The sequence below is a fragment of the Odocoileus virginianus genome, chromosome 20, assembly GCF_023699985.2.
Source record: "Odocoileus virginianus isolate 20LAN1187 ecotype Illinois chromosome 20, Ovbor_1.2, whole genome shotgun sequence".
Classification (NCBI taxonomy): Eukaryota; Metazoa; Chordata; class Mammalia; order Artiodactyla; family Cervidae; genus Odocoileus; species Odocoileus virginianus.
In genome coordinates, this window is record NC_069693.1 from 14,230,249 (window position 1) to 14,258,239 (window position 27,991).

Genomic DNA, 27,991 nt, shown 5'->3' on the forward strand with positions numbered 1-27,991 from the left:
CAAGAATTCCCTGGCCTTTCAAAGTGGTCTGGACTCCTCAAGATCATTGCTGAGGTCCCAGTTTCAATCCCTGGTTGGGGAACTAAGATCCTGCAAGCCAATCAGAGCAGCCAATCAAACAAACAAGCAAAAAAGAAAAACAAATATAAACTTCCTTCCCCCCCAACTTTTTTTGGTTCCCTACATTAATGAAAGTACTCTAGAAGGATCTAAAGTAATATGTTATTTAAGATGTGGCTTCTGTTGCTCTTGCCAAGGATTTAATGCATATTTCTCCTAATATTTCTTTTAAGGTTCTTTCTAGAAAATCTAATGAGATGTTCATCTGTGACAGCATCTTGAAAGTGAGCCTGGTTTCTAAAAATCTATTCTGACTCCATGGCAGCTAGGATGGATGTAACTTTGCCTGTGGTTAGAAAACAAAGAGTTTACTGAGTAAGTACCTAAGTCTAATGTAAAAGATTTTGCGGAAGGAGCAAACCTTGAGAACATTTGGAAATTATTTTAATCTGGGATTAACTTAAAAATAATGTTCTTACCACACCAAAAAGGAAAAAAAAAGAAAGAAAGGAAAAGAAAGGTAATTATGTGAGGTAATTATGGAGATGTTAACTAATCCTACTGTGGTAACATTTTGCAGTGTATACATGTATTAGATCAGGGCATTGTACACCTTAAACTTACACAGTATTATCTGCCAATTATATCTTTATAAGGCTGGGGAAAATATGAATTATGGAGGGAAAAGAAACTGGACCTGAAAGTTACTGTGTGCTAAGAATTTTTTTGCCTTGTTCTGTGTTTTTTTTTTTTTTAGGCATGGCATGTTTGACTTCCATGAATCAGTGCCTTATAAAATCCTAGTAGAACAATTCAGTAAACATAAAACCACAATAACAACCAACCACAAAGACAAAAGTTAAAGCTACTTGTAGAACCTGTTCTTCACTGAACTTAAAATCAAGCTAATGGTGAATAAGATGGACTGAGACAAAATCACAGATGTAATGGAAATAAGATTTTAACCATTAGCTTGATAAAAGGATGAAATACTGAAACAGTGTTTTTATAAATGTTACAATCAATCCTTCTGTAGTCTTTAGACAAAACATGAGTATATAATCTTAAACAACAAAGGAAGTTGAGAGGTAAGGCAGGTAACATCTTTCAGAAGCCATCAGTGTCAAGCTTTCATTTTTACAGCCCCTGCTTTTTACATGCACAGAATCCAAAACAGGTAGTTTCTGTGATTCAGCATGCATGTGTATGGGTAAGGAGTTGGGGCATTTTCTTTTTCTTGTTGCTCTTTTCCTTCACCTATGCTATGCCTAGTGCCAGGTTTGGGAGCAAATACTTTTTTAAGTTTTTAACATAATTTTTAAAATTGAGATATAAGATACATATAATAATATACATTCAGCTCAATGAATTTTCACAAGGGGAACACTCCTGGGTAATGTGCTCAGATCAGAAAACAGAATGTTATAACACCCTGAAAGCTCTATGATACCCGCTCCCTGTTACTACCCTACCATAGGGAACCATTTTCCCAGTTCTTACATCACAGATTAATTTTGTCTGTCTTTGAACTCTAATTAAAAGGAATATTCATACCTGATGGGGTGGCAATAAGTGACTCTTATGTGAAAAATTTTTTTAAGTTTGAATCCAGATTGTTTCATTTTATTTAGGCAACAAACATTTTTTCCATATCATTTCCAGGCATAACACACAGACAGTCAAGTATTCTTATGTTAAAGCTGCAGCTCAGTGAATTTTTACATTTCAGAGAACTGTGTAAACACAACCTAGATCAAGATATGCATCACTTCAGGAACTTCCCTCGTGGTCCAGTGGTTAAGACTCCATGCTTCCACTGTAGAGGGCCTGGGTTCAGTCCCTGGTTGGGGAATTAAGACACCTGCATGCCCCAAAACACAGCCAAGAAAAAAAAATCTAGGAAGATATCCATCATTTCTAGCACCCTGAAGCCTTCCTTATCAGTCAATACCCACTGCCACCCTGGGTCTAATTCAATGGATTAGTTTTACTTGTTTTTGAACTTGAATTAAATGGAATCATAGAAATTGTTTGAAACCAAAAACATTCATACAGTGTGGAAGTTTTGTCTTGAAATTCTGAAACCAGACACACACCAGGACAAAATTTTATTCTATTGCCTTTCTTGGCCATTTGAGATTGCTTGTTTTATGTTATTTCCTTTGGGATCCAAATACATGAAAATTTAAGTGGATCCTCTGGTTTGGAGTAGATTTGGAGTCAGAATCCTGTTAATGAAGTTAACAAGTTAAGGCTGGTTCTTCTTTGTAGGTAATTTGGAGGGGGACCTAAGAGCCCCTAGTCAAAATCTCTTAGCCTTTGGAGACTAACCATTGGCTGCAATGACCTGAATAAGGCTAAGAGCTTCCAGGGAATTCCCTGGTGGTTCAGTGGTTAGGACTTGGCACTTTTACTGCTGTGGCCTGGGTTGGATCCCTGGTTGGGTAACTAAGGTCCCACAAGCCATGGGGCATGGTCAAAAAAAAAAGAACCTCCATGAGATTGCCTGCCTGCCATTTGATAGGAAGTTGTTGACATGATGGCCCTTTACCCCTAATGTAAATTTCCTGAGTACAGGAACATTTTATTCTATGACCACAATATAGTTATCAAGAGCAGGAAAGTTAACATTGAAGCAGTATTATTATTGTTATTATTATGGTAGTGTGAAGTAAAGGAAAAAAAACGCACATTAAAACTGTGAATTGAGTTTTATTCAGTCTTACCTATAAGCACTGTAGCTAAACACTATAGTCCAGGAGACAGCCTCTCAGATAGCTCTGAGGAGTTGCTCTGAAGAGGTAGAGGAGAAGCCAGTATATATATATATATATATGATTTTGGTGGGGGGGACTGGGAAGTACATGTAGTCAAGCATGTAAAGATGACTGCTAATCACAAAGAAAAGACATCTCATATTTTAGTGCTTTTCTGTGTTTAGAAGATGGAACAATCTGGGGTCCTTGAAATTCTTCTTAGGTATGCATCTTAACTATCTAGGTGCCCTTCATCCGAAGCACAGAGTGCCTCCTGTTTTTCCCCTCAGGGCATATTGTTGGTAGGCACTGGCAGTGGCTAGTGACTTAATGCTTGTAGAACTGAAATTGTGAACAACATTCTTTGTTTACAGCAGTCTCATCCACAGACGTTATTTAGATTTCTTTAATTGTCCCAATAATGTCCTTTATAGCATTTTTTTTTGTGGTCCAGGAATATAATCCAGGGATACATGTTGCATTTAGTTGTCATATCTCTTTAGACTCCTTTAATTTGGAATATTTTCTCAGTCATTTTTTGCCTCTTTTGACCTTGATGTTTTGAGGAGTACAAGCCAGTTATTTTTATAAGATGCCCATCAATTGAATTTTTCTGATTTTCCTCATGTCTAGAGTCTTGTACATTCATGATTGCTACTGGAGCAAAGGTGTGTTCTCAGTGTCCCATATCAGGAGATGCCTGATATTGGTTTGTCATATTGGTGGTAATGTTCACCTTGATTATTTGGTTAAGGTTATATGCACCAGGGTTGTCCACTATAAAGTTATGTTTAGTAAATATCTTATGGGGGCATTTTTTGATACCATGTAAATAACTTCAAACTTTCATTCACTAGTGTTAGTATTTTTTTTTATATATTTATTTATTTGGCTGTACCAGGTTTAGTGCAGCATGAAGATCTTTGATCTTCCTTGTGACACACAGGATCTTTCAGTTTTTAGTTCCATGACTAGGGATCAAACCTGGGCCCCCTGCTTTGGGAATGAGGAGCCATAGCCACTGGACCACAAGGAAAGTCCCTCATTCACTAGTGATGACTCTTGCCTGAATCAGTTACCACTGTTATGGTTGCCAAATGATAATTTTTCTAGTTGCTTCTACATTGATTAGTTCCTTCTTTCTAAATTGATGAGTCAGAACTTTCCATGTATTTATTGGCATAAATAAAATAGTGTGTCCTAGCATATAAAAACAGAAGCTATGGGACTTCCCGGGTTGTCCAGTGGTTAAGAATCCATCTTGCATTGCAGGGGATGCAAGTTCGATCCCTAGTCGGGAAACTAAGATCCCACATGCCTTGGGGCAACTAAGCCCAGGTACCACAGCTAGAGAGATCCCACATGCCACAACTAAGACCTGATGCGGCCAAATAAATAGATAAAATATTTAAAACAAAAACAAAAAAAGAGAAGCTACACATTGGAAACTTACAATCTGTTTAAAATGTTGTTAGATCATGAGCCAGAGCTCAGACCTTCTAAATCTCAAAGAAAACATCTTGAGAGATTGACCAGTTTACAGAGAAAGAGTTGTCAGATCATGTGGCGAATGACCACATAGACAGGAAACCTCTAGGGTCCCACTTTGGTCAGATAGATTTCTAAAGCACTGTCATAATGAGGGATTTGGGAGTGAGAGAAGGAAAAGAAATGGACTGTCAGAGATGTAGTAGAACTGTGAAAACCTGATGAAATGATCCATATATGGTGTGAAAGCCAAGTTGTGGTTTTGTTGATTCTGTGACAGTAAATTATATAAATCATATTGTATTTTTTTAAAAATCAAGGTGGAAAAGGTCAGATGAGATGTGGGATAGTTTCTTCAGTTGAGTTTTGCTGAACTGTGGGTAGTTTTCTGTGGTTTAATTTTCCGTCTTGATTAAACATTTAGTCAAAGAAATTAGAAAATACACACGAAAAATGGAAGACATCAGTAGATACAAAAGGAGAAATTAATCAGTTAAAAAAGAAAAAAAGGATAACTGATAAATCTTATTTTTTAAAAAAAATCAGTAATATAGATTAAACCACTAGCAAACCTTATCAAATCAACAGGAAACTGGGTCTTTCCTAGTGGTTTAGTAGTTAAGACTGCTTGCTTCCACTGTATGGGGCATAGGTTTGATCCCTGGTCTGGGAACTAAGATCCCACATGCTGCGTGAAGCCGCAAAATAAATAAATACATTTTTTTTTAATTTAAAAACTGTGAATTATCCCATTGATAATTTTAATATATTTCTGACATTAGACATTCAAAGAATTTACTTATACTCTTAAACTATGATTTACTTTTTAAAAAATGATTTAAGCCTTATAGTTATTTCTTTAATTAAACACCTTAATTAAAAGTAACCATTGTTTGCTCTCATCTGTTAAAAATGATTTTTTAGGGAATTCCCTGGCAGTCCAGTGATTAGGACTTGGTACTTTCATTGCCTGGGCTCAATCCGTGGTCAGAGAACTAAGGTCTTGCAAGCCACACAGAATGGTGGAAAAAAAAAAATTTTTTTTTTTAATGATAACACTTAATAATCTGCTGGATACGTGGCCCCTGCGCAGTACCAACACCAGTTTGCCACCCAGTCTTACATTGGGTCTTCCCGAGGCTCGGCCATTTACACTGGATACCCACTGAGTCCTACCAAGATCAGCCAGTATTCTTACTTGTAGTTGGTGAGCATAAGGGAGGGGAGGGCCCGAGTTCTCAATGGGCTGTCATGAGCCCCTCCCTTACCCTCTCCTGAAACTCCTTAGCCAGCAACTTGCTCCACAGGGGCCCACTGAAGCAGAAGGCTTTTCTCTGGGGAACCTGTCTCAGTATTGACTGCATTGTTGTAGTCTCCCAAAGTCTGCCCTGTTTTTTAATTCTTTATTTTTGTGACAGCATTTTTGGTATTTGGAAGAGTTCAGATGCCCATTGTCTGCAGTTACCAAGGAAGAGTGATCATTCTGAAGTTACCTTTGAAAAATATTTTCCTTCTCTGACTTGATTTCTATAAATGCTTTTAAAAACAAAACAAAAAATAATCTGCTGGATGAATAGCCAAGTTTAGCCTTTCAGTAATTGTTTGCACCACAGTTTAAGTAACCATTAGTTTCATTAATATTGCACAGTTATTTTACTTTGCTTTGAGTTCCTTTTGTAATATTTTCATAACAAGTATAGAAGCCCCTTTCTCAGAATATATTTGGGGCCAGGTGTTTAAGTTTTAAGGAGTTTTTTTTTTTTAATCCCTTTCAGTTCTTACATGGTAGCAACTTTTGTTTCCTGGAAAGTCTGTTGTGTGTATCCACATTCTAAGTTGAATGGCACCTTTTTCTCCCTCTACCACAATGATGTAAAGCATGGGTTTTTGTCCAAGATTTACATAGGGAATTTGCAAGTTCTGAAACAAGCCTGGTCCCTCACAGATCTGTTCTCTTTCTCCATTCTCTTCCCCACCCCCATCTTCACAGGCTGCAAATCTTTTCCCAAGAACAACAGAAAATGATCGAGTACCAGGTAAGTGTGACATTAATGAGTCTACTTTCCCTTCTTGGGGAAACTAGAAAATATATGCATTTCAACCACGTATGCTTCGTCATAGGTTGGGTTCTCAGGAAAACACTTGGGGATGGAAATTTGCACACAGGAGGTTTACTAGGGAGGCTCTTAGAACACTTGTAAGTCAGTGAAGGAGGCAAGGTGGGCAGAGGAAGTTGTTGAACAGAGGCATCAGCTGATCTTATAAGATGCTCTAGAGCTGATAGTTGTTGTTGTTGTTTTGTTGCTCCGTTGTGTCTGACTTTTGACACCCCATGGACTGTAGCCCACCAAGCTCCTCTGTCCACGGGATTTCCCAAGCAAGAATACTGGAGTGAGTTGTAATTTCCTTCTCCAGGGGATCTTTCTGATCCAGAGATTGAACCCATGTCTCCTGCTTGGCAGGAGGGTTCTTTACCATTGAGCCACCAGGGATAGTCCTCAGTGTTGTCCTGAGTGGAGGCAAGGAAGCCTTTGTATTCTGAAATCAACCAGTCATTGGTTTAGGCTGCCCCAGGAGGGGACATAACATTGGTTAGAGTAGCTCCCTTTGGCCAAAGGAAATTCCCAATAGGTTTCACACCTGCAATAGCCAGCTGTCTCCTAGCAGCTGGAAGAAGTACCTTGGTATTACAGGGAAATTTGGGTGGAACACCACAATCTCTCTCTCTCCATAATGACATAATGGCCAGATACTTACTACACATACTGCTCTCCCCTTTTTGCCCAATTAAACTATCCTAGACATTTTACCATTATACCTAGAACCATGCTTTTTTTTTTTTTTTAAACAGTGTACATAATGCTCCATCATATGCATGGAATATTTAACCCATCCTCCATATTATGGACATTCAGGTAGTGTCCAGGTTTGATATTTCAAGCAACAATGCAGGAAACATCCTTCGTTGGAATACAGATTTACAAAGGAGCGAGTCCAATGAGAGTCAGTGGACTTCCTGGCAGCCCAGCAAACAGGCAGACACGGCCCATGATTTCCATTGGCCATAAGGAAGAAGCATATTGTTATTTCCAAGAGAAAACTAGCTTTTAAGAGTGACCTTCTTAGGGCAGCACTGCTGCTATTGGTGTGGTCCCAGGACATAGGCACCTGCTGGAAGCTTGTTAACATCCAGAGTGGCAAACCCCACCCAGACCTTCTGGATCAGGTTAACTATGGGTGGGGCCTGAGAATCTTTGTTTAACAAGCTCTGGATGATCCATTTGTGCTTGAAAGTATGAGAAGCACTGAGAGAGTGAACAGAATTTTTAACAATCACTGACAAATACAGAAGCATGTTTTCAACAGTGGTTCAACTCTTCCCTTGCAGTTGAGTGTTAGCACCACAGCAAAATTCAGTTCTCCAGGTGGCCAAAACCATCATGTCTTAGCTCCCCAATGATGTAACAATGTTTTCTGTCAAAGTTGCAGGAAGTTTGAACTCCTCTGTGCTTTGTGACCCACATGTAATAGCAGCAAAATGCTCAATTTCAGTTATAAGAAAGTCAAAATACAAACATTTATTTTGGTGGGGCTGGTGAGGGGGCAGGAAGATTCCTCCAAGTTTATAGAAGTTCTGATTTTGATCCAACGTATCTACATTAAGGAAATGATGAACTGCTCATTATTTGAATTACTGTCATTCCTCTTTAAGTGTCTCTGCTAGTTTTGCAGCAAACAGTTGAACATCTTATCCCCAGCAAGTCTCAGTGTGAGATGTCACCAGTTCCCCCACCTTCCTCACTGACTTTTGATGGTGAAGGAGATGGTGAAGGTCTCCTTCTCAGCCCCTGAGTTCCTACATTCCCACCTTTTGGAGGTGTTTCTCAAGCAAGAGCATCTCTTTCTGGAAATCTATCCATGCCTGCCCCCTTTCCTAGGTCTTTTTCCTTGTCCCTACAACCGTTGTCAGTAACTTCAACCCTAGAAACCATTACCACTTATAACCCAAAAAGTCCTTTCCTTTCTCTACTGATCTCCTTCATCTTCTGAATTGATTTCCCTGCTCTTAATGTGTCCACTCCTGCTTCTCATTCTTTCTTGAGTCCAAAATCCTCTCTTCCCACTTAACTAAAACTTTTCTGGCCAAGGTCCCAGGTGACCTTGCTGAGGCTAAAATTAGAAGATGCTGTTTGATTGTTCTACTGAATTAAGACTGTACCTTTTGCCTCCTCCTTGTGTCTGAAAGGCAGCACCATGTACAGGGTAAGAGCGCAGAACCTGGAACTGAATTGCTGAGTTTGAATCCCCATCCTTACCATCTGTATGACTTTGGCAAGTCCCTGACCTCTCTGCCCCAGTTTTCTTTAATATGGGAATAATGGCACTTACTTCAGAGAGTAGAATTAAATGAACTAATATGTGTAAAGTGCTTGAAATAGACTCTTTGTCCTTATTATGTGTTTGGTTTAATAACTAATTACTATTTTTATAACTAGTTATTATTATAACTAATTACTAAGTTTAGGCCTCCTTCCTTCATGCCAGGGGTAGTGCTTCCCTACAGCCTATGTCTTAGACACTGATGTTTCTGTGGGGTTCGACCTTCTCTGGGGCCTCTGGGTTGCCACTCTTTTTCTTTTTTTTGGCTGCATCACATGATCTTAGTTCCCTAACCAGAGATTGAAGAGATCACTGTCTTTGGCAGTGAAAGCTCAGAGTCCTAACTGCTGGACCACCAGGGAAGTCCCAGTTTCATCCACTCTTAAGGTGGGTGCTGTTGAGTCTGCTTGTGGCTCCCTCCTCCATATCTAAGCCCAGGCCTGCTCCAAAATCTGTAGACCCCTTTGTCTAACATCTGTGCCTGTGGCTGCCTTCAGTTTAATGTGTGCAAAGTTGAATTCCTTCTGTCTCTTCTTCCCTGTTTCTCATTTCAGGAGATGATACCAACCCAAACCCCCAGGCAAGCCCAGACCCTGAGACTTACCCTTGACGTCTCTCCACCTTCCATCTCACACTCAGTCACCAAGTCTTCCTGATTTAGGACTTCCCAGGTGGCATGAGTGGTAAATAACCCACCTGCCAATGCAGGAGACCTAAGTCTTTCTGATTTTACAGCCTCAGTGTTTCATCCATCCTTTTCATCCCTATGTTTGCTGAAAATGGCATGGCCCTTTAGGTGCAAAATTATGTCTCTTCTACTTTTTTCTCTTCTGTTCTATTCCCCCCCATTTTGTTTCATCCCATCCCATCCCATTCCACTCCACTCCATCCTATCCCATCCCATTCCAGTTAGCTCTGTTTGGGGAATACTGACCCAGAGCCTGTCACCCAGAGCTACGCCCTGTGCTCTAAGATGAAGCCTGATTGCTGCTCACCCGCTACCACAGTATGCTGTTCTGGCATTAGTGAGGGTGTCTAATTGGCACCTTCTCTGTTCCACGGCCTTTGTGTGAGTCTTAGGGTCCCACGTGCCAGCTTCCATTGCCTCCATCCTGGTTTTGGTCCTGTCTTCACATCTCCTTACGTGGGCCACTGCTCAAGTGCCACAGTAGCATTCATCAAGGAGACCTGCAGTCTCCTGGGAGTGGAGAGTGGCTGCTCTCAGCCCCTTTCTCTCTGCAGGGCCCTCTCAATGCTTCTTTCCTCTGGCCACTCCCAGAGGTGGCGGGCCGGTGCCACTGCCTCTGTGCAGTGCGCTAGGGCTCTCCACCCCATTAACACCCTCCCTTTTTCTGTCCTTTAGAATTATTTTCCCTTTCTTAACAGATTTTTAAAATATTGACTTACAGTCTTTTTTCTCATTAAGTAACATAGGTACCTTTATGTGGCACTGTCATATTTCAGGCACAGTTTAAAGGCTTGACACATATTAACTCATTTAAACCTCATACTGTAATAACTGAGAGACACATTATTATTGTCTCCATTCAACAGATGAGAAAGCTGAGGCAGAGACATTAAATAGCTTTCCCAGGGTCATGCATTTAGTGGTGTAGCCTGTATTTGAACTCAGTAAGTCCTGCCCCAAAGTCCATGCTTTTAGCTGATCTGCCCTATTGCCTCTCGTGTCTGTCAGTGACTGTAAAGTTAGACAGTGGTCCACAAAACCACCCTTGCTTCTTTTTAAAAAAATTAATTGATTAATTAATTAATTAATTTTTGGCTCTGCTGGGTCATCATTGTTGTGCATGGGCTTTCTCTAGTTATAGAGAGCGGGGGCTACTCTATAGTTGCAGAGCACGGGTTTCTCATCATGGTCACTTCTCTTGTTGCAGAACACAGACTCTAGGGCACGCAAGCTTCAGTAGTTGTGGCACACAGCTTCAGTTGCACTGCAGTATGTAGGATCTTCCCAGACCAGGGCTCAAACCCTTGTACCCTGCATTGGCAGGCGGATTCTTAACCACTGGATGACCAGGGAAGTCCCGAAACCACCCTCATTCTGACAGCATTTTTAAGTTTGGAGGTTTCCAAGACCACCCTCAGTTTTGATAATTTGCTAGAAAGACCCATAGAATGATGTATTCACAGTTAGGGTTCATTACAGCAGATGTACAAAGATTAAAATCAGCCAAGAAAAGACGCGCCTGGGGCAGAGTCCGGGAGTGTTCACACACTGAACTTCCATGTGTCCTCTCCCAGTGAGTATGAACAGTGAAAAATTTTCCCAACTACCACGTGTGATGGTACAGAGTATTGCCAACCAGGAAGCTCACCTAAGCCTTAGTGTCCAGAGCTGTATTTGGGGGTTGGTCAAGTAGACATGATTGCCTGCTAGTGGAGGCTGAACTAATTGATGCCTGTGAGCCAGAGCTTCCCCCAGAAATCATGTTGTTAGAATACCTGGTGTAGCCCAAGGCCCCAGGTAAACCAAGACACTCTTATCTAGGAGGACATTCCAGGGGCTTAGAGATTAACTTCTGGGAACTGAGGTCAGACCTTTCCTTGGGCAAGGTTAAATTCTCTAGGTCACTTCAAGATATATCTTAAGTACTAAAGGAAAATCTATTTACTCACAAGAGTAAGTTTTTTCCCCAGACTAAACAATTCTCCAATTCTGTGCAGACCCTACAAGTTAGGGGCTCAGTCTCACAAGACTGCCCCCGCACCACCACCACTTCAGATGCCAACAGCAAATCCCAGGTTATCATCTGAATTTCTGGCCAACTGTAACCACAAAGCTCAGACTGGGACTTCAACCCAGCCAAAACCCAGACTGGGACTTAAATCCATTGTCTTTTCATTGAAATCACATATCCAGTCTCAGGACTTAATGAAGCTCAGGTTCTGTATGTCTCATCACAGGAAGAATTCAGTGAGAGACAAAGTGGTAGGTTCAGTTCAGTTCAGTTCAGTCGCTCAGTCGTATCCAACTCTTTGAGAACTCATGAACTGCAGCACGCCAGGCCTCCCTGTCCATCACCAACCAGAGTCCACCCAAACCCATGTCCATTGGGTTGGTGATGCCATCCAACCATCTCATCCTCCGTCATCCCCTTCTCCTCCTGCCCTCAATCTTTCCCAGCATCAGGGTCTTTTCAAATGAGTCAGCTCTTCACATCAGGTGGCCAAAGTATTGGAATTTCAGCTTCAACATCAGTCCCTCCAATGAACACCCAGGACTAATCTCCTTTAGGATGGACTGGTTGGATCTTCTTGCAGTCCAAGGGACTCTCAAGAGTCTTCTCCAACACCACAGTTCAAAAGCATCAATTCTTCAGCACTCAGCTTTCTTCACCGTCAACTCTCACATCCATACATGACCACTGGAAAAACCATAGCCTTGACTAGACAGACCTTTGTTGGCAAAGTAATGTCTCTGCTTTTTAATATGCTGTCTAGGTTGGTCATAACTTTCCTTCCAAGGAGCAAGTGTCTTTTAATTTCATGGCTGCAATCACCATCCACAGTGATCTTGGAGCCCAGAAAAATAAAGTCAGCCACTGTTTCCACTGTTTCCCCATCTATTTGCCATGAAGTGATGGGAGCAGATGCCATGATCTTAGTTTTCTGAATGCGAGCTTTAAGCCAACTTTTTCACTCTCTTCTTTCACTTTCATCAAGAGGCTCTTTAGTTCTTCTTCGCTTTCTGCCATAAGGATGGTGTCATCTGCATATCTGAGGTTATTGATATTTCTAAGAAGTGGATTTATTTACAGAGACACACATTCCATAGAATATGGTCCCTCTAATAAGCTGAGAATGGCCCTGAGAGAAACACACACCACAGAGAGAGTGGGGGCCATCTCAGAAGGCAAGAGATACCGAATATGGGGTGGTTAGTATTTATGGACTAGATAATTTCATAGGCTAATGAGGGAATGCAGAGTTCCAAAAAATAGCAAGGAGAGATAAGAAAGCCTTTTAAAGTGAACAATGCAAAGAAATAGAGGATAACAGTAGAATGGGAAAGTCTAGAAGTCTCTTCAAGAAAATTAGAGATACCGAGGGAACATTTCATGCAAAGATGGGCACAATAAAGGACAGAAATGGTATGGACCTAACAGAAGCAGAAGATATTAAGAAGAGGAGGCAAGAATACACAGAATAAATATACAAAAAGGATTTTAATGACCCAGATAACTACAAAGGTGTGATCACTCACCTAGAGCCAGACATCCTGGAGTCCGAAGTCAAGCAGGCCTTAGGAAACATCACTATGAACAAAGCTAGTGGGGGTGATACAACTCCAGCTGAGCTATTTCGTATCCTAAAAGATGATACTGTTAAAATGCTGCACTCAATATGCCAGCAAATTTGGAAAACTCAGCAGTGGGCACAGAACTGGAAAAAGTCAGTTTTCATTCCAATCCCCAAGAAAGGCAGTGCCAAAGAATGTTTAAACTACCACACAATTACACTCGTTTCATATACTAGTGAAGTAATGCTCAACATTCTCTAAGCTAGGCTTCAATAGTATATGAACTGAGAACTTCCAGATGTACAAGCTGGATTTAGAAAAGGCAGAGGAACGAGATCAAATTGCCAACATCCATTGGATCATCAAAAAATCAAGAGAGTTTCAGAAAAACATCTGCTTCATTGACTATGCTAAACCCTTTGACTGTGTGGATCACAACAAACTGTGGAAAATTCTTCAAGAGGTGGGAATACCAGACTACCTTACCTGCCTCCTGCGAAACCTACATGCAGGTCAAGAAGCAGCAGTTAGAGCCAGACATGGAACAATGCACTGGTTCCAAATTGGGAAAGAAGTACATCAAGGCTGTATATTGTCACCCTGCTTATATACAGAGTATATCATGCAAAGTGCCAGGTTGGATGAAGCACAAGCTGGAATCACGATTGCCAGGAGAATATCAATAACCTCAGATATGCAGATAACACCACCCTTATGGCAGAAATCGAAGAGGAATTAAAGAGCCTCTTGATGAAGGTGAAAGAAGAGAGTGAGAAAGCTGGCTTAAAAGTCAACATTCAAAAAACCAAGATCACAGAATCTAGTCCCATCACTTCATGGCAAATAGATGGGGAAACAGTAGAAACAGTGACAGGCTTAATTTTCTTGGGCTCCAAACTCACTGCAGATGGTGACTGCAGCCATGAAATTAAAAGATGCTTGCTCCTTGGAAGAAAAGTTATGACAAACCTAGATAGCATATTCAAAAGCAGAGACGTTACTTTGCCCAAAAAGGTTCATATAGTCAAAGCTATGGTTTTTCCAGTAGTCATGTGTGGATGTGACAGCTGGACAGTAAAAAAGGCTGAGTGCTGAAGAATTGATGCCTTCAAACTGTGATGCTGGAGAAGACTCTTCAGAGACCCTTGGACTGCAAGACCAGTCAGTCCTAAAAGAAATCAACCCTGAAAATTCATTGGAAGGACTGATGCTGAAGCTGAAACTCCAATACTTTGGCCACCTGATGTGAAGGACTGACTCATTTGAAAAGACCCTGATGCTGGCAAAGACTGAAGGCAGAAGGAGAAGGTGATGACAGAGGATGAGATGGTTGGATGGCATCACTGACTCAATGGACATGAGTTTGAGAAAACTCTGGGCGATGGTGAAGGACAGGGACGCCTGGAGTGCTGCAGTCCATGGGGTTGCAGAGTCGGACATGACTGACTGAACAATGAGTGGGAGGATTATTCCATCTATTTTGGAGTAGGGTAGGGATTTTCATAAATTGGGCTGCCACTCACCTTTTTGGCCTTTTATAGTTGTCCTCGTAACTGTCATGGCACATGTGGGTGTGTCATTTAACATATGCTAATGTATTACAGTGGGCATATAATGAGGCTCAAGGCCCACTGGAAGTTGAATCTTCCACTGTCTTGGACCCCATCAGTTCTGACCAGTTTTTGTCGTAGCCTCCATAACTGTGTCATTCTTTTAAAGGTTGTGCCCTGCCCCCTTCCTTCCTGTTTCACAACCAGTTATAAATTGGGGTCCCTCCCCACTGATAATTTTCTGTTACTCACAGACCTCAGGGGAACACTTTACTTACTAATACAGATTTATTTTAAAGGATGTTATAAAGGATATAAAGGAACAGCCACTGGGCTTCCCTGGTGGCTTATATGGTAAGGAAACTGCCCGCAGTGCAGGAGACCTGGGTTCGATCTCTGGGTCGGGAAGATCTCCTGGAGAAGGGAATGGTAACCCGCTCCAGTATTCTTGCCTGGAGAGGATTCCATGGACAGAAGAGCCTGGCTGTCTACAGCCCATGGGCTTGCAGAGTCAGACATGACTGAGTGACTAATACACACACAAATGAACAGCCAGATAGAGGGGTATGTATGGCAAGATACAAAAGGGTCCTGAGCACAGCAGCTTCTGTCTCCAGAGAGTTTGGGGTGCATACCCCAAAACTGGGTATGTTCATCAAACTGGAAGCTCTCCAGGGTTTTTATGGAAGTTCCATTATATAGGCATAATTAATTAAATTGTTGGCCTTTGATGATTAGCTTAATCGCAAGTCCCTTTCCTGTCCTCAGAGGCTGGGGGATATTTGGCTGTAGGTCCCAACCAACTAATACCTGGTTGGTTCCTCTGGTAACCAGAACCCATCCTCAAAGAGTTACATCATTAGTATAAACTCTGATATGATTGACATAGGCTTGTTAACTACTAATAAAAGACCTTCCATAAAATAAAAAATAAATAAATAAAAATAAAAGACCTTCCTATGACTCCTGTTACTCTGGAAGTTAAAAGGGTTTAAGAAGCTCTGTGCCCGGAATCAGGCAAGAAGACCAAATATATATATTTCTTAATACATCACAATATCACAACAGATGCCTTCTTAGGTTAGTACCGGTGGAGCTCTCTCAGCAGCTGTCTTGTCCCAGGGCACGGGGCTCTTTGAAGAATTTGTTCTCTGTGCCCTAAATCAGAGGACTGACTGCATGAACATTATCATCTGAGGCTTGCCACGCTGTGGAGCCTCCTTCCCAAACTATATTCCTCCTCTGGGTCTCTAGCTGAACTCTCCTAGCATTGTCCTCTTACTCATTAGTGTGCCCTGGGGCTCTGGCCTGAGCGCTCTGCTCATCCTGTCTCCTTGCAGAGAGATCCCATGCCACGAGCTACCATGTCTGTGCTGGCACCTCCTATAGATTTAGCTCTGTTCCTGACCTTGATCTTGACATGGCTCATCTATTCATCCTGCTGCCTGTCAAGTGTCTCCACCTGTGTGTCCCAGCACAGCGTGTCCTCTTCACTTTTGCTGTTTTTGTCAACTCCAGTTTACCACCACCATCACCCGGTTGCCTTTGAGATACCTGAGTGTCAACCTTAGACCTTCTTCACCCCCCACAACCAGTTAAGGGCAGGTTCAGCTCTTCCTCACAGTGATCCTTCTCTGTCTCACTGTTTCTGTCCTACTTAGGAGCATCATCGTCCATCTGCATTAGTGCAGAGTCTTTCCTTTCTCCTCCCTCCAGGTCACCCATCACATTGCTCTTTCCATCCATTCACCTTCAAACTATCTGTGAGTTCTGTATCTCTTGTAGGCTGTATTCCTTTTTTATCCAGTCTAACTGTCTCTGCGTTTTTGGAGCATTTAATCATGTATTAAATAAACCTTCAGTTTAATATGTTGTTGTTCAGTTGCTAAGTCCTATCAGACTCTGCGGCCCTATGGACTGTAGCCCACCAGGCCCCTCTGTCCGTGGGATTCTCCAAGCAAGTATACTGGAATTGGTTGCCATTTACTTCTCCAATAATTTAATATAGTTTAATATAAATGTAATTATTGATATGGTTGGATTTATATCTATCTTTGGTAATGGGTTTTCTATTTGTCCCATTTGCTTTTGTTCCTGTTTCTTTTCTCTTGAGTGTATGTATTCGTGTGGATTAATGGGATATTTCTTAGAATTATCTTTGTTTACTTCAGTACACCTCTTTGCACTATGAGGTTAGTGATTACTATAGGGATATAATGTATGTCCTCATCTTTTCAGAGTCTGCTTAGAGTTAGCATTATACCACTGGGCACAGGATGCAGGAAACTCACATGCCTTCTAGAATGTGCTTTCCACACACACCACTTCCTTGATAGATTTCTTGTTGTCTTCAAGTCCATCATATCATAACTCACAGGCCTGTGTACTCTCCCCTGTAACTGAGTAAGTTGCTGCCTTTACACATCACTGTTGCCCCATGCCTTTGTTCGCCCTGTGCTGTTCCCTCTGCAAAGAAGGCAGTTTCTCCATCTCTGCAGAGAACACTCAGCTGCACACACATCCCTTAGCACTGAAGCCTCACTACACCCTGATAATTTTTTGAAATATTTATTTATTTGGTTGCATTGGGTCTTAGTTGCAGCATGTGGAATCTTCTGTCTTCACTATAGCATGTGGGATCTCTAGTTGCAGCATATGGGATCTAGTTCCCTGACCAGGGATTGAACTCAGGTCCTTGCATTGGGAGTTCAGAGTCATTTCCCTGGACCACCAGGGAAGTCCTAGGCCCTGATAATTTTAGTGGACAGTTCACTTCTCTGCATGCTAGAGCCCAGATACCCTGCTGTTACATCCCTTACCATCTCACCCTGATGGCCTTACATATTGCTGTCCCTGCCAGGCTGTGAGCTCCTTGAGGTCAGGAGTCATCCATGACTGTGTCCTTAGCGACCACGACTGTGTCAGACACACAGTCTTCAGTCAGTATGTGTTGACTCAAAGTATAAATGACAGTGGCTTCCAATCCCACCATATAGAACCCAAAGCCAGGAACAGAAAAGGTAAAAAAGATAAAAAAATTATCATAATAAGCTCTGACCTGGGACTTCCCTGGTGGTCCAGTGGATAAGAGTCCACCTGCTAGTGCAGGGGACATGGGTTCAATCCCTGTTTGGGAAGATCCCACATGCCTCGGGGTAACTAAGCCCATGTGTCACAACTGCTGTAGTCTGCTTGCCTAGAGCCCATGCTCCACAACAAGAGAAGCCCCTACAATGAAAAGCCCAAGCAAGCACTGCATCAAAGAGCAGCTCCTGCTTGCTGCAACTAGAGAAAGCCCACGTGCTACAAGGAAGACCCAGCACAGCCAAAAACTTAAGTAAGTAATTAAAAAATAAGCTCTAACCTATGAACATTATAGAAAATCAGGACCATCCATTTCTGCCTGCATTTTCCCCACATGACCCAGTGTCATTTCATCTTCAGCAGAGACCTGTGTCATTCAAGGACGTGGTAGTGGGCTTCACGCAAGAGGAGTGGCATGGGCTTGATCCTGCACAGAGGGCCCTGTACCGGGATGTGATGCTGGAGACCTACAGCAACCTTGTCTCAGTGGGTAAGAACAGTTCTGCCGCACAATCTATATCATGCTTGAATGACCACCTTTCTTCTTTCAGTTGCTAAAATAACTGAAGTACCAGGACTTCCCTGGTGGTCCAGTGGCTGAGACTCCGAGCTCCCGATACCGAGGGCCCAGGTTCATTCCCTGGTCAGGGAACTAGATCCCACATGCAGCAACTAAGACTTGGTGCACTCAAATAAATAAATTAAATTATTTAATATTTTTAAAAAAGTAACTGAAGTACCGAATATTTTCTGTGTGCCAGACACTTCTAGCCACTTTGTTTATTATTCCTTTGAATATTTGTTTATTTGGCTGGGTCAGGTCTCAGTTGTGTCACGTGAGATCATTGTGTCACGTGGGACTCTCCAGTTGTGCTGCAGGGACTCAGTAGCTGGGGTGCACGGCTCCAGAGTGCATGAGCTTCAGTAGTTGCAATGTGCAGACTTAGTTTCTCCACAGCATATGAGGTTTTAGTTCTCTGACCAGGGATCAAACCCATGAGCCACCAGGGAAGTCCCTGGCCACTTGAAAAGTATTAACTTGTGTAATCTGCATAAGTGCTTTACAAGGTAGGTACTGTTAGTACCACTCTTTTACCATTTTGGGAACTGAGGCAGACAGGTGAAGTCACTTGCCCAGTGTCACCCACCTAGTACATAGCAGAGCCAAAGTGGGATTTGAATGCCAGCAGTCTGGCTGCACAGTGTGCATTCCTAACCCTTATACTGTGTTGCCTCAGCAAGTGTGGCTTGAGTTTCAATGGTCCTGGATGACTAGTTCCTTTTGAGTTCTGGACAAGGTGTGTGTATAGTCTGCTCCCAAGTACAATGTCTGTTGTGCAGCCTTTAATGTTGCCTGAGTGACGATCACGGAGCTTAGCCCAAGGCCTGGATCATTTCTCTGGAACAGGTTATGAAGGCACCAAACCATACGTGATCCTCCGGCTGGAGCAGGAAGAAGCACCCTGGATTTGTGAGGCAGCATGCTCAGGCTGCCACTGCCGGGGTAAGTATGATCAATCCAGCAAAAGATGTACTATGGGAGGCTGGCAGCTTTAGAATTTTGTTCAGGGTCCAGCTTTTCAAAGCCTTAGAGCTTTGAAGCAGCTGGAGACATTTCTCTGAGAGCTTTAGCCTTCTTGGTGACCCCTCAGTCTCTATGCATCCCACTCCATGTGCTTGCTCCATCTTCCTTTCTCCAGAATCCTTGATCTCTCTCTCTCTCTTGAGGTTATCAGTACATTTCTCTTTCACATTCAGGGATTCTTATAAATAAGCTTCTGTGAATCTTCTGTTCTTGCTGGTCCCTTTCTAACCTCTACTCTAACAGTATTGGGGTAAAAGGCTCCAGACCTGCCTGCCATACTCACAGTCTCACTTCCCATCCTTTCTGAATCCCTTAAGTTATCCCTGAGTCCCTTAATTTCCTTAAGTCACAGAGGAGGAAGCAGTGAATCCCAGGAAGTGACCAGGAACAGTTGGATAGTGAAGAAGGCTGAGGTTAGCTTGTCTTAACCCCTTCTATTTAATATTCAGAATAACTGCCCCTCTCCCATCAGCTCTATAAAATATCTCAACAATAATCCCTGGTACTCTGAGTGTTGGTAGCCTACTCTTTAGGATGCCTCTGGACTTCTGCTTCTTCAATGAAGTCATGAGTTTAGCATGAAGAGTCAGTGCCATCTGTTTCCAGATCACTTTATGCCATTTATACTTGGTGTTGTAATCACATAGTTGAATTAAATATTAGATAAAACCTTCAAACATTCAAGTCATTTTCATGCTTCTCCCCAAAATAATGTCTTTAAGATTACCACTATCCAGCTTTCACTGGTTGTAGTAGTGACCGAAACAGCATTAGAATTCCTGGCCAACACTCAGTGTGTGCTCACTTTGTGCCAGGTCTTTTCTCAATCCTTTACATACATCAACTCATTAAGTCCTTAAAACACTTGTGAGGTGTTTATTACTAGCTTTTATTATCCCGTTTACAAATGAGGAAGCATCACAGAAAAGTTAAGAAACTTGTCTAAGAACATATAACAAAGTAAGGGACCAAATGAGGGTTTAAACTCAGGTGGTCAGGCTCTAGAACTAGTATTCTTTTTTTTTGGCCATGACACATGCATGTAGGATCTTAGTTCCCTGACCAGGGATTGAACTTGTGCCCACTTCAGTGGAAGCTTGGAGTCTTAACCACTGGACTGCTGGGGAAGTCCCTAGAACCAGTATTCTTAACCATCACACTATGGTGCCCTCTGAGGTGTATTTTGCTTCATGAAATTGCTCATCAACCTTCCTGAAACCATTGTAACCTGGCTATCAACCTTTTCTTTCCCATCTTTCAAGAATTTTATATAATTGTAAAAAAGTTATCCAGTCAGCCCTCCTTTCTAAGTGTTCTATATCCTCTCATACTAATACCCTGGTTGCAACCCAGCCTTTTCCTTCCAAAGGACTGCTGTATTTTCTGTCTTCTGGACTTGATTCTCTTCTCAATGTTGTAACTCCCTTAAAGAGTTCATCCATTCTGAAATCATAAGATGCTCACAACTAGCCTCTTTGCCATTTTACCAACTTTTATCCCCCTTGTACCACCTAGGCTCCCCTGCCCACCATTTTACCAGTCTGTGGATCATCTCCATAGTTGTATCCACTCATCCCTGGTTTTGGGGGGACAAAAACTGAAGTCATCCTCTTTTCTACTTGCTACCTCCCCTCCACCACACATGCACACAGGTGCATGCATATACCTACCTCAGCTTACTTCTCATTCCAGTGTTTGTCTACCATGAACTCATTTTGAGTCTTCTAATTGTTCTTTGCATATGTGCTAGTTCTGTTGTTTTTCCTTTGAAAAATGACTTTAAATCTTCCTGTCTACTTTTCATTTTCCACTGACTTCTCCTAAAATTGAGCCCAAATTATCTCATGCCTGAACATCTTTAAGTCAGGAATTCTTAATCATTTTTGTGCCATAGAGCTCTTAAGCATTCTGGTGAAGCCTAATAGATTCCTTTTTTTATGTATGTAAAAAAAATCCTTAGGATTACATGAAAAACAAATTACTAAAATACAGTGATTAACTGAAATAAAGTTGGAAAATGCAATGTCAAAATATTAATGATATTAGTGGATAGTAGTTGATATGCTTCCTTATTAATACATTAAATAGTGAGATATAACATCAGGTCAAGTAATTGTCATGACCTCAAAATAGAGATGATTGTAAACACATTTTGAGAAATCTTTGACAGCTATAATGTGACATGAAAATACCTTATTCACAAAGTTACAGGAGCTAATACTAGTGTGTTTTGGTGTTCACATTCATAATCAAAGGAAATGCTCAATTGTATTTAGAACTTAGTGAAAATAAAGCTGTAATTTTTTTCCCCTATCCAAATTCACAGCTCCCCAGATTTCTGTATACCAAGTTAAGAACTCCTGCTTTAAACTCTAGTTAGTTTGGTTAATTCCTTCTTTTATCTAGTTCATCTTAGAGCCCTGGCCATTTATATTATGTCTAACTAGCTCAACATGATAAGCTCTCTGACTGCTGTATCAATGCTTGTCAAATCATAATATGATAAGCATTGGCAGTTTGTTAAAATGCAGAATCTGATTCTGTAGGTATAGGGGTGGGGCCCAAGATTCCGCATATCTGTCACAATATCAGTTCCAAGGTGAGACTGATGCTGACCATTGAGAACCATGCACTGGTAACAAAGTGCTATATGACATTTAAACCTCTTTCCTCTGTAACAGGGATCAGCAAACTTCAGCCTATAGGTTAGCCACCAAATTTGTGAATAAAGTTTTTATTGGAACACAGGTGTACCCTTATATTTACATACTGTCTTCTCGCCATACAGTGGAAAATTTAAGTAATTGTGACCAAGACCATATGGCCTACAAAGCCTAGAATATTTACTCTCTGATTCTTTAAGAACATGTTTGCCAACTACTGCTCTATAATATCCTCTCTTCTTTAAAATTATACCTATCTTCCATGACATGGTCCATTCCATTCATGCCAGTTTCTGAATTTTCTATTCTCATATGACATTTCCCTGCCTTGGTGCCTTTAGTTATGATCCATGCCCTCTATTCATATACTGTGCACCCTTAAAATTTTTAGGGCATTTCCCAAATCGTTTTATTCCAGATCATAATCACAGATTAATAAGGAAAATTTTCCTATACTTTCTCCAGAAAACATTTGGCAAGTTAATGTCCACAGGAAAAGGCGGCAAGGCACACTTTTGAGGCAAGGTCCATTCATCAGCAGGAAAACATTCCCCAAGGAAAGAAGCCATGCATGTAATAAGTGTGGGAAAATATCACATCTGAGCACTGACCTTTTTCCTTCAATTCAAAACTCCAGTAACTGGGACTCTTGTGGAAAGAGTGTGAACAATAATTTAGACTTAAAAGGTTTTAAGAAAAACTACGCAAAAAAGCAAGATGAGTGCTATGGATATGGAAAACTGTTACAACATACAAAGCAGGATAGAAGACCAAATGAAGAAAAATTCTGGGAATGCAGTCACTGTGAAAAAGCTTTCACCCATAGCCCAGCGCTTATGTATAAACCCCCAGCAACCAATTCTCTTGTGTACAAACGTAAGAGGGTTCCACCTACGGAGAAACCCCACGTCTGTACTGAATGTGGAAAAGCCTTCTGCTACAAGTCTGAATTCATTAGGCATCAAAGAAGTCACACTGGGGAGAAGCCATATGGATGTACTGACTGTGGAAAAGCCTTTTCACATAAGTCAACCCTCATTAAGCACCAGAGAATACACACTGGTATTAGACCCTTTGAATGTTTTTTTTGTGGGAAAGCCTTCACCCAGAAGTCACACCGCAGAGAACATCAGAGGACACATACAGGAGAGAGACCCTTTGTGTGTAATGAATGTGGGAAGTCATTTGGTGAGAAGTCATACCTCAATGTACATCAAAAAATACACACAGGAGAAAGACCCTATCGTTGTAGAGAATGTGGAAAATCTTTCAGTCAAAAGTCATGCCTCAATAAACATTGGAGAACTCATACAGGAGAAAAACCCTATGGATGCAATGAATGTGGCAAAGCATTCTATCAGAAGCCAAACCTTAGTAGACATCAGAAAATTCATGCTAGGAAGAATACTTATAGGAATGACCTAAAATAGTAGGAAAGCCTTGAGCAAGATATCCTATTTCATTATATGTGGAGGAATTCATCCTTAGGAAAAATCTCATATTTAATGAATTTTGACAAGGTGTTTCATCATAAGGCAAGTCATATTCCAGTTGTGATAGAAAATTTTATACAAAAGATTATACAAAAATACTCTATATTTAAAACATAAACATGATCACTTTGGCTTATGAAAGTTGAAAATATATTAAATGGAATGATTACAGAACACAAAATATATGTGAAGAAAATTAAAAGTATATTTTGGTATGTCCCACAGTGACCCACATAATAAGCACTATTTATATTTTAGAATTATAAATGTGAATTTAAGTTGAATATCAAGCACATATTTAGAATGCCATTCACCAAATTTTTTCACTCTAAATATCACCATTGTCTTTTGGTGTCTTTCCATACATGTGTGTGCGCTCAGTTTTGTCCAACTCTTTGTGACTCCATGGACTATAGCCCACCAGACTCCTCTATCCATGGAATTTTCCAGGCAAGAATACTGGAGTGGGTTGCCATTTCTTCCTCCAGGGGATCTTCCCAATCCAGGGATTGAACACACGTCTCCTGAATTGGCAGGCTTATTCTTTACCACTGAGCCACCTGAGTAACCCTTTAACAATACAAGCAGCAACAATAATAATAGTAGCATGACCAACTATTTTTTTAAAAAGCTTTAACATATTAAGCCAGTATATTTTCTCTGTCTTTTTGTAATACATGTAAATGGCCATAACATTTGTTGTTGGTCCCTTTTCTGAATAATAATGTTTTTAATGTCTTTTGTTAAATTAGCCAAAAACTTTATTAAATGTTTTTAACTTTAAAAAGGCACTTATTTTGTCTTTATTATTTTAATATGTAAATATATTATTAAATAAGTAAACATTATTTGTTTTGCCTTTTTTAATGTTAAAGACAAAGCTAAGGAATAGTTTTACAACTTAACACTCAGTGAACAAAATGATGACTCAGCATATTCATTACTTAATAGAAAGTAGTGTTGGCACTAGTGGTAAAGAATCTGCCTGCCAATGCAGGGGATGTAAGAGGCGAGGGTCTGATTCCTGGGTCAGGAAGATCCCCTGGAGGAGTGCATAGCAGCCCATTCTAGTATTCTTGCCTGGATTTGTACAGAGGAACCTGGCAGGCTACAGTCCCTAGGGCTGCAGAGTCAGACATGACTAAAGCAACTTAGCACATGCACACAGAAAGTAGTGTGGCCCTGATATATTGTGCATTATTCCTGTTTTCTTAGTCTTGCTTAAAATACCTTGCAGCAAATTAGTAGGAGAGACACTTTTTATGAGTCTTATAATTCAGAAATATTTCATGCACAGACCAATGAAGGAGAATTCCTTTCTTTTTTTTCCCTCCAAATTAGTTCAGCAACATTGATTTTTTTTTTTTCTTCCCTATAAATTTCCCTGTTAGTGTCCTGGACGCTGAAATCCAAGTTTTTTCATCATTCCAATTCAAGTCCATCTCTTTGAGCTGCCATGTCATTTGTATAAGAAAACAGATGGTCACATTGTTCAAGGTTTGTCTCCCTGTAAGAATGCCTAATCTAGAACAAAAGAGAAAACATAATCAAAGATAAAGATGTATTTAAAAGAATTGATAAGGAGAGTTCCCCAGTGGGCCAGTGATTAGGACTCTATCCTTTCACTGCCAAGGGCCCAGGTTCAATCCCTGATCGAGGAACTAAGATTCCACAAGTTGGAAGGCATGGCAAGAAAAGAAAAGAATGGTAAGATATTTCATGCAACTGTAGATCAACATATTTTTGAAACAGGAAATAGATGCTATTCTAGCAAAATGCAAGCTATGAAAAATTGCAATACATAGTGGAAAACTTGATGGAACAATTACCATTGGAGAATTTTAAAAGTGATGAAAGATTCATGATTGAAAAATGCTCCAGGCCTAGATGATTTCACGATTCGTTCTATCTAACTTTTAAAGAAAGAGTAACTCCAGTGTTAGTTAAAATATTTCATCCTATAGACTATGCTCCCCAACTTCTTTTATGAAACCAGAACAAGTTTTAACACCAAAACCAAATAAACGTAGTTGGAAAACAGGAAACTCCAGACCATCCTTACTCATGAATATAGGAACAAAAACTGTAATGAGAATAATAGAAAACAGAATTTACTAGTACACCTAAACAGCAATATATTATAATGACCAAGGAAAAGTCATCATGATATGAAGAGCCAATACAAGAGTAATAGGAAACATATCAATAAAATTAACTTAGGAGAGAAGATGCTATCAATAGTTGCTGATAAGGCATTTAATGAAATTTATAAACATTTATAATCTAATAAAATATAAATTAAATTATAAGAGATGATAGCTACCTAGAGTTTCTTTACCAAAACCCTATATATATGTTATGCTGAAGCCATTTTCTAAAATCAAGAATTTAATAGTTTAATAGATGTCCACTGTCATCTATTTTTACTAAAGATTACCTTGGAAGTTCCAGTGAAGGTGATAAGAAAGAAAATTGAATATTGTTATAAGGCTTAAAAAAAGGTAAAACTGTTTCCTTTTGCTGATGAAGGGATTGTATATCAGTAAATTGAGAGACTTATGATTGTTTTGAGTTAAAAAGTTAATTTTCTAAGAAGACAGAGTATAGAAATCAAGAGATTTTCTCCATAAACATCTTATAATTTGTATGTGCTTCTTTTGGAATTACATTAAGTCCCACTGATTTTTCTTTTCCCCCCTGCAGCTATGGGATTTCAGTTCTCTGACCAGGATTTGAATTCCGGCCATGGCAGTGAAAACATTGAATCCTTAGCATTAGACCACCAAGGAACTCCCTGTTTTTTTTAAAAACTTATGTGAAATGATCTTAAATTCCATATGGAAAAATAAATGCCTGAGAATCTAGACAAGTATAAAAGAGAAAATTTCATGCCAGTGTCAGAATATAAGATGAAGTTATTCTAAGCAAATTAATATAGTATTGGCAAAAGAACAGATAAATACATCAATGGAACAGAATAGCAAATACTGAATAGACTGCAATGTATATGATTTTTATCACATATGGAAAGGGTACAGTTTCAAACCATAGGGGAAAGGAACTGTTTATCTAAAAAAAAGAAAAATTCTGGCACAACTGGCTTTTAATCAGGAAGAAAGTAAAGTTGAACTAATAGCACAAACCATATGAAGAAAACTCCAGAAGAACTTAAGATTTAAAATTTTTAAATAACAATAAAATTCTTGAAATAAAAGGAGACTACATGTACAATCTAGAAACTGGATTTACCAACACAGGACTCTCAAAAACTGTTAAATGAATATTTGACTACATGAAAATCTCAATCTTTTGCACAGCAAAAGATGCCATTAACAGCCAGTAAACAATGACTTGGGGAAAAATATTTGCAGAGTCAGTTAGAGAAAAAGTGCTCTTCATATTGACAAGAAAAAATAGCCCAGTAACGAAACATGGCAAAGAATATAGTTGAGAGAAGAACAAATCCAAGTGACTTATGGGCTTATCAAAAAATGTTTAGCCTTAGTAATTGCTGGAGATTGCAGATTACAGTTATGAGGTAATGATATACAATCAGGCTGGCAAGAAAGAGCAGGAATGCTCTTTGCTGTCAGAAACAAAGAATGAACTTAGCCTTGCTGGTAGAAACATAAATTCTTACAGCTCTTTTGAAAAGCAATCTGACATCTATTATAACTGAAAGTACATCTATTATAAGTGAAAGTACTCACTTTAGGGGATCTTCTCTTAGAAATAAAACCCCAATATATAAAGGACATCCACATTTGTTGTGATGCTGTTCCTAGTGGCAAAAAACACTGGAATCAAAATAAATGCTGGAAATTGGAAGAGAGAAGGAGATAGGGATATCAGAAGAGGGAAGGAACTATATAGTATGTCCACTCCATAGAATGTATATATAGCCATTAAGGTGGACAGGTTAAAACTATGCTAGTGAACTTGAATGAAACCACAATGTTTTCTTGAGTGAAAAAAGCAAGATAAAAATGTGTGTAAAACATGACTCTGTTTTTGTAAATCAGTTACAAAATGCTTCTAGGTGTCTATGAGTGATAAACATGTATCATATGTTTGTGTAATATTTCATATGCATGGAGAAAAGTATAGAAGAGCATGCATTGTGTTGAGGGGTGGTGGGTGATGTAGGTCGGTAATGGGAGATTTAGGGAAAAAAAGCCCAGAAGAAAAAATACGTAAACATCTGAACCACATATGATATGTCCAATGTATGATTAAGAAATTTGAAGGGTTAGTAGAACTTTCATTTGTGGAGATATTTGTGGTATATTGTTAAGTTTAAAAGAGAAAATTTCAGAATAATGTATATGAATCTATTTTTTAAATTAAAAACCTATATGTGTATATATGCATGCATGTGTTTATATGAACAAAGAAAAGTGTGGAGGGATATAAAACAAGGTGTTAATTAACATTGATTACCCTGGTGGGGAACAGAAATAGTTGTTTAATTTATATACCTTTGTATTAAAGGTTTGACTTGTTACAAACATATATAACTTTTGTAATTTGAAAAGCAAAATAAAGGTGGAAGAAGTGTTTTGAAATACATGAAGCCTGGGAAATGTTTTCATTTTCTGATAAGATGGCACCCTGGCCTAGTCTATTATCTTTCCCCTGATCCAGTCTTTGGGATATCACCAGAGTAAAAGA

General features: G+C 40.1%; 2 protein-coding genes across 13 annotated transcripts in view; both read left to right on the forward strand.

The window, feature by feature from the left end:
* The window catches only part of LOC110123631 (zinc finger protein 585A), a 60,164-nt gene extending 32,275 nt beyond the window's left edge, over nucleotides 1-27,889 (forward strand). For all 8 annotated transcript variants that reach the window (XM_070451749.1, XM_070451750.1, XM_070451751.1 and 5 more), the window contains 4 exons: nucleotides 294-435; nucleotides 6,295-6,340; nucleotides 18,988-19,083; nucleotides 26,024-27,889. The gene's annotated coding sequence lies outside the window, so the exon portion shown is untranslated. The remainder of the gene's footprint in view (nucleotides 1-293; nucleotides 436-6,294; nucleotides 6,341-18,987; nucleotides 19,084-26,023) is intronic.
* ZNF793 (zinc finger protein 793) overlaps nucleotides 346-27,991 on the forward strand; it is a 29,875-nt gene continuing 2,229 nt past the window's right edge. Inside the window, exons 1-6 of one of the 5 annotated variants that reach the window (XR_011482343.1) lie at nucleotides 346-435; nucleotides 6,295-6,340; nucleotides 17,940-18,069; nucleotides 18,988-19,083; nucleotides 22,293-24,817; nucleotides 26,024-27,889. Coding sequence is in view for 4 of the 5 variants with exons in the window: in XM_070451832.1 (XP_070307933.1) it covers nucleotides 6,326-6,340; nucleotides 17,940-18,069; nucleotides 18,988-19,083; nucleotides 22,293-23,257 (1,206 nt within the window). In the remaining variant the exon portion in view is untranslated. Of the gene's footprint in view, nucleotides 436-6,294; nucleotides 6,341-17,939; nucleotides 18,070-18,987; nucleotides 19,084-22,292; nucleotides 27,890-27,991 lie in introns of those variants that run through there. The other 4 variants (XM_070451832.1, XM_070451834.1, XM_070451833.1 and 1 more) reach the window with 4 other exon arrangements.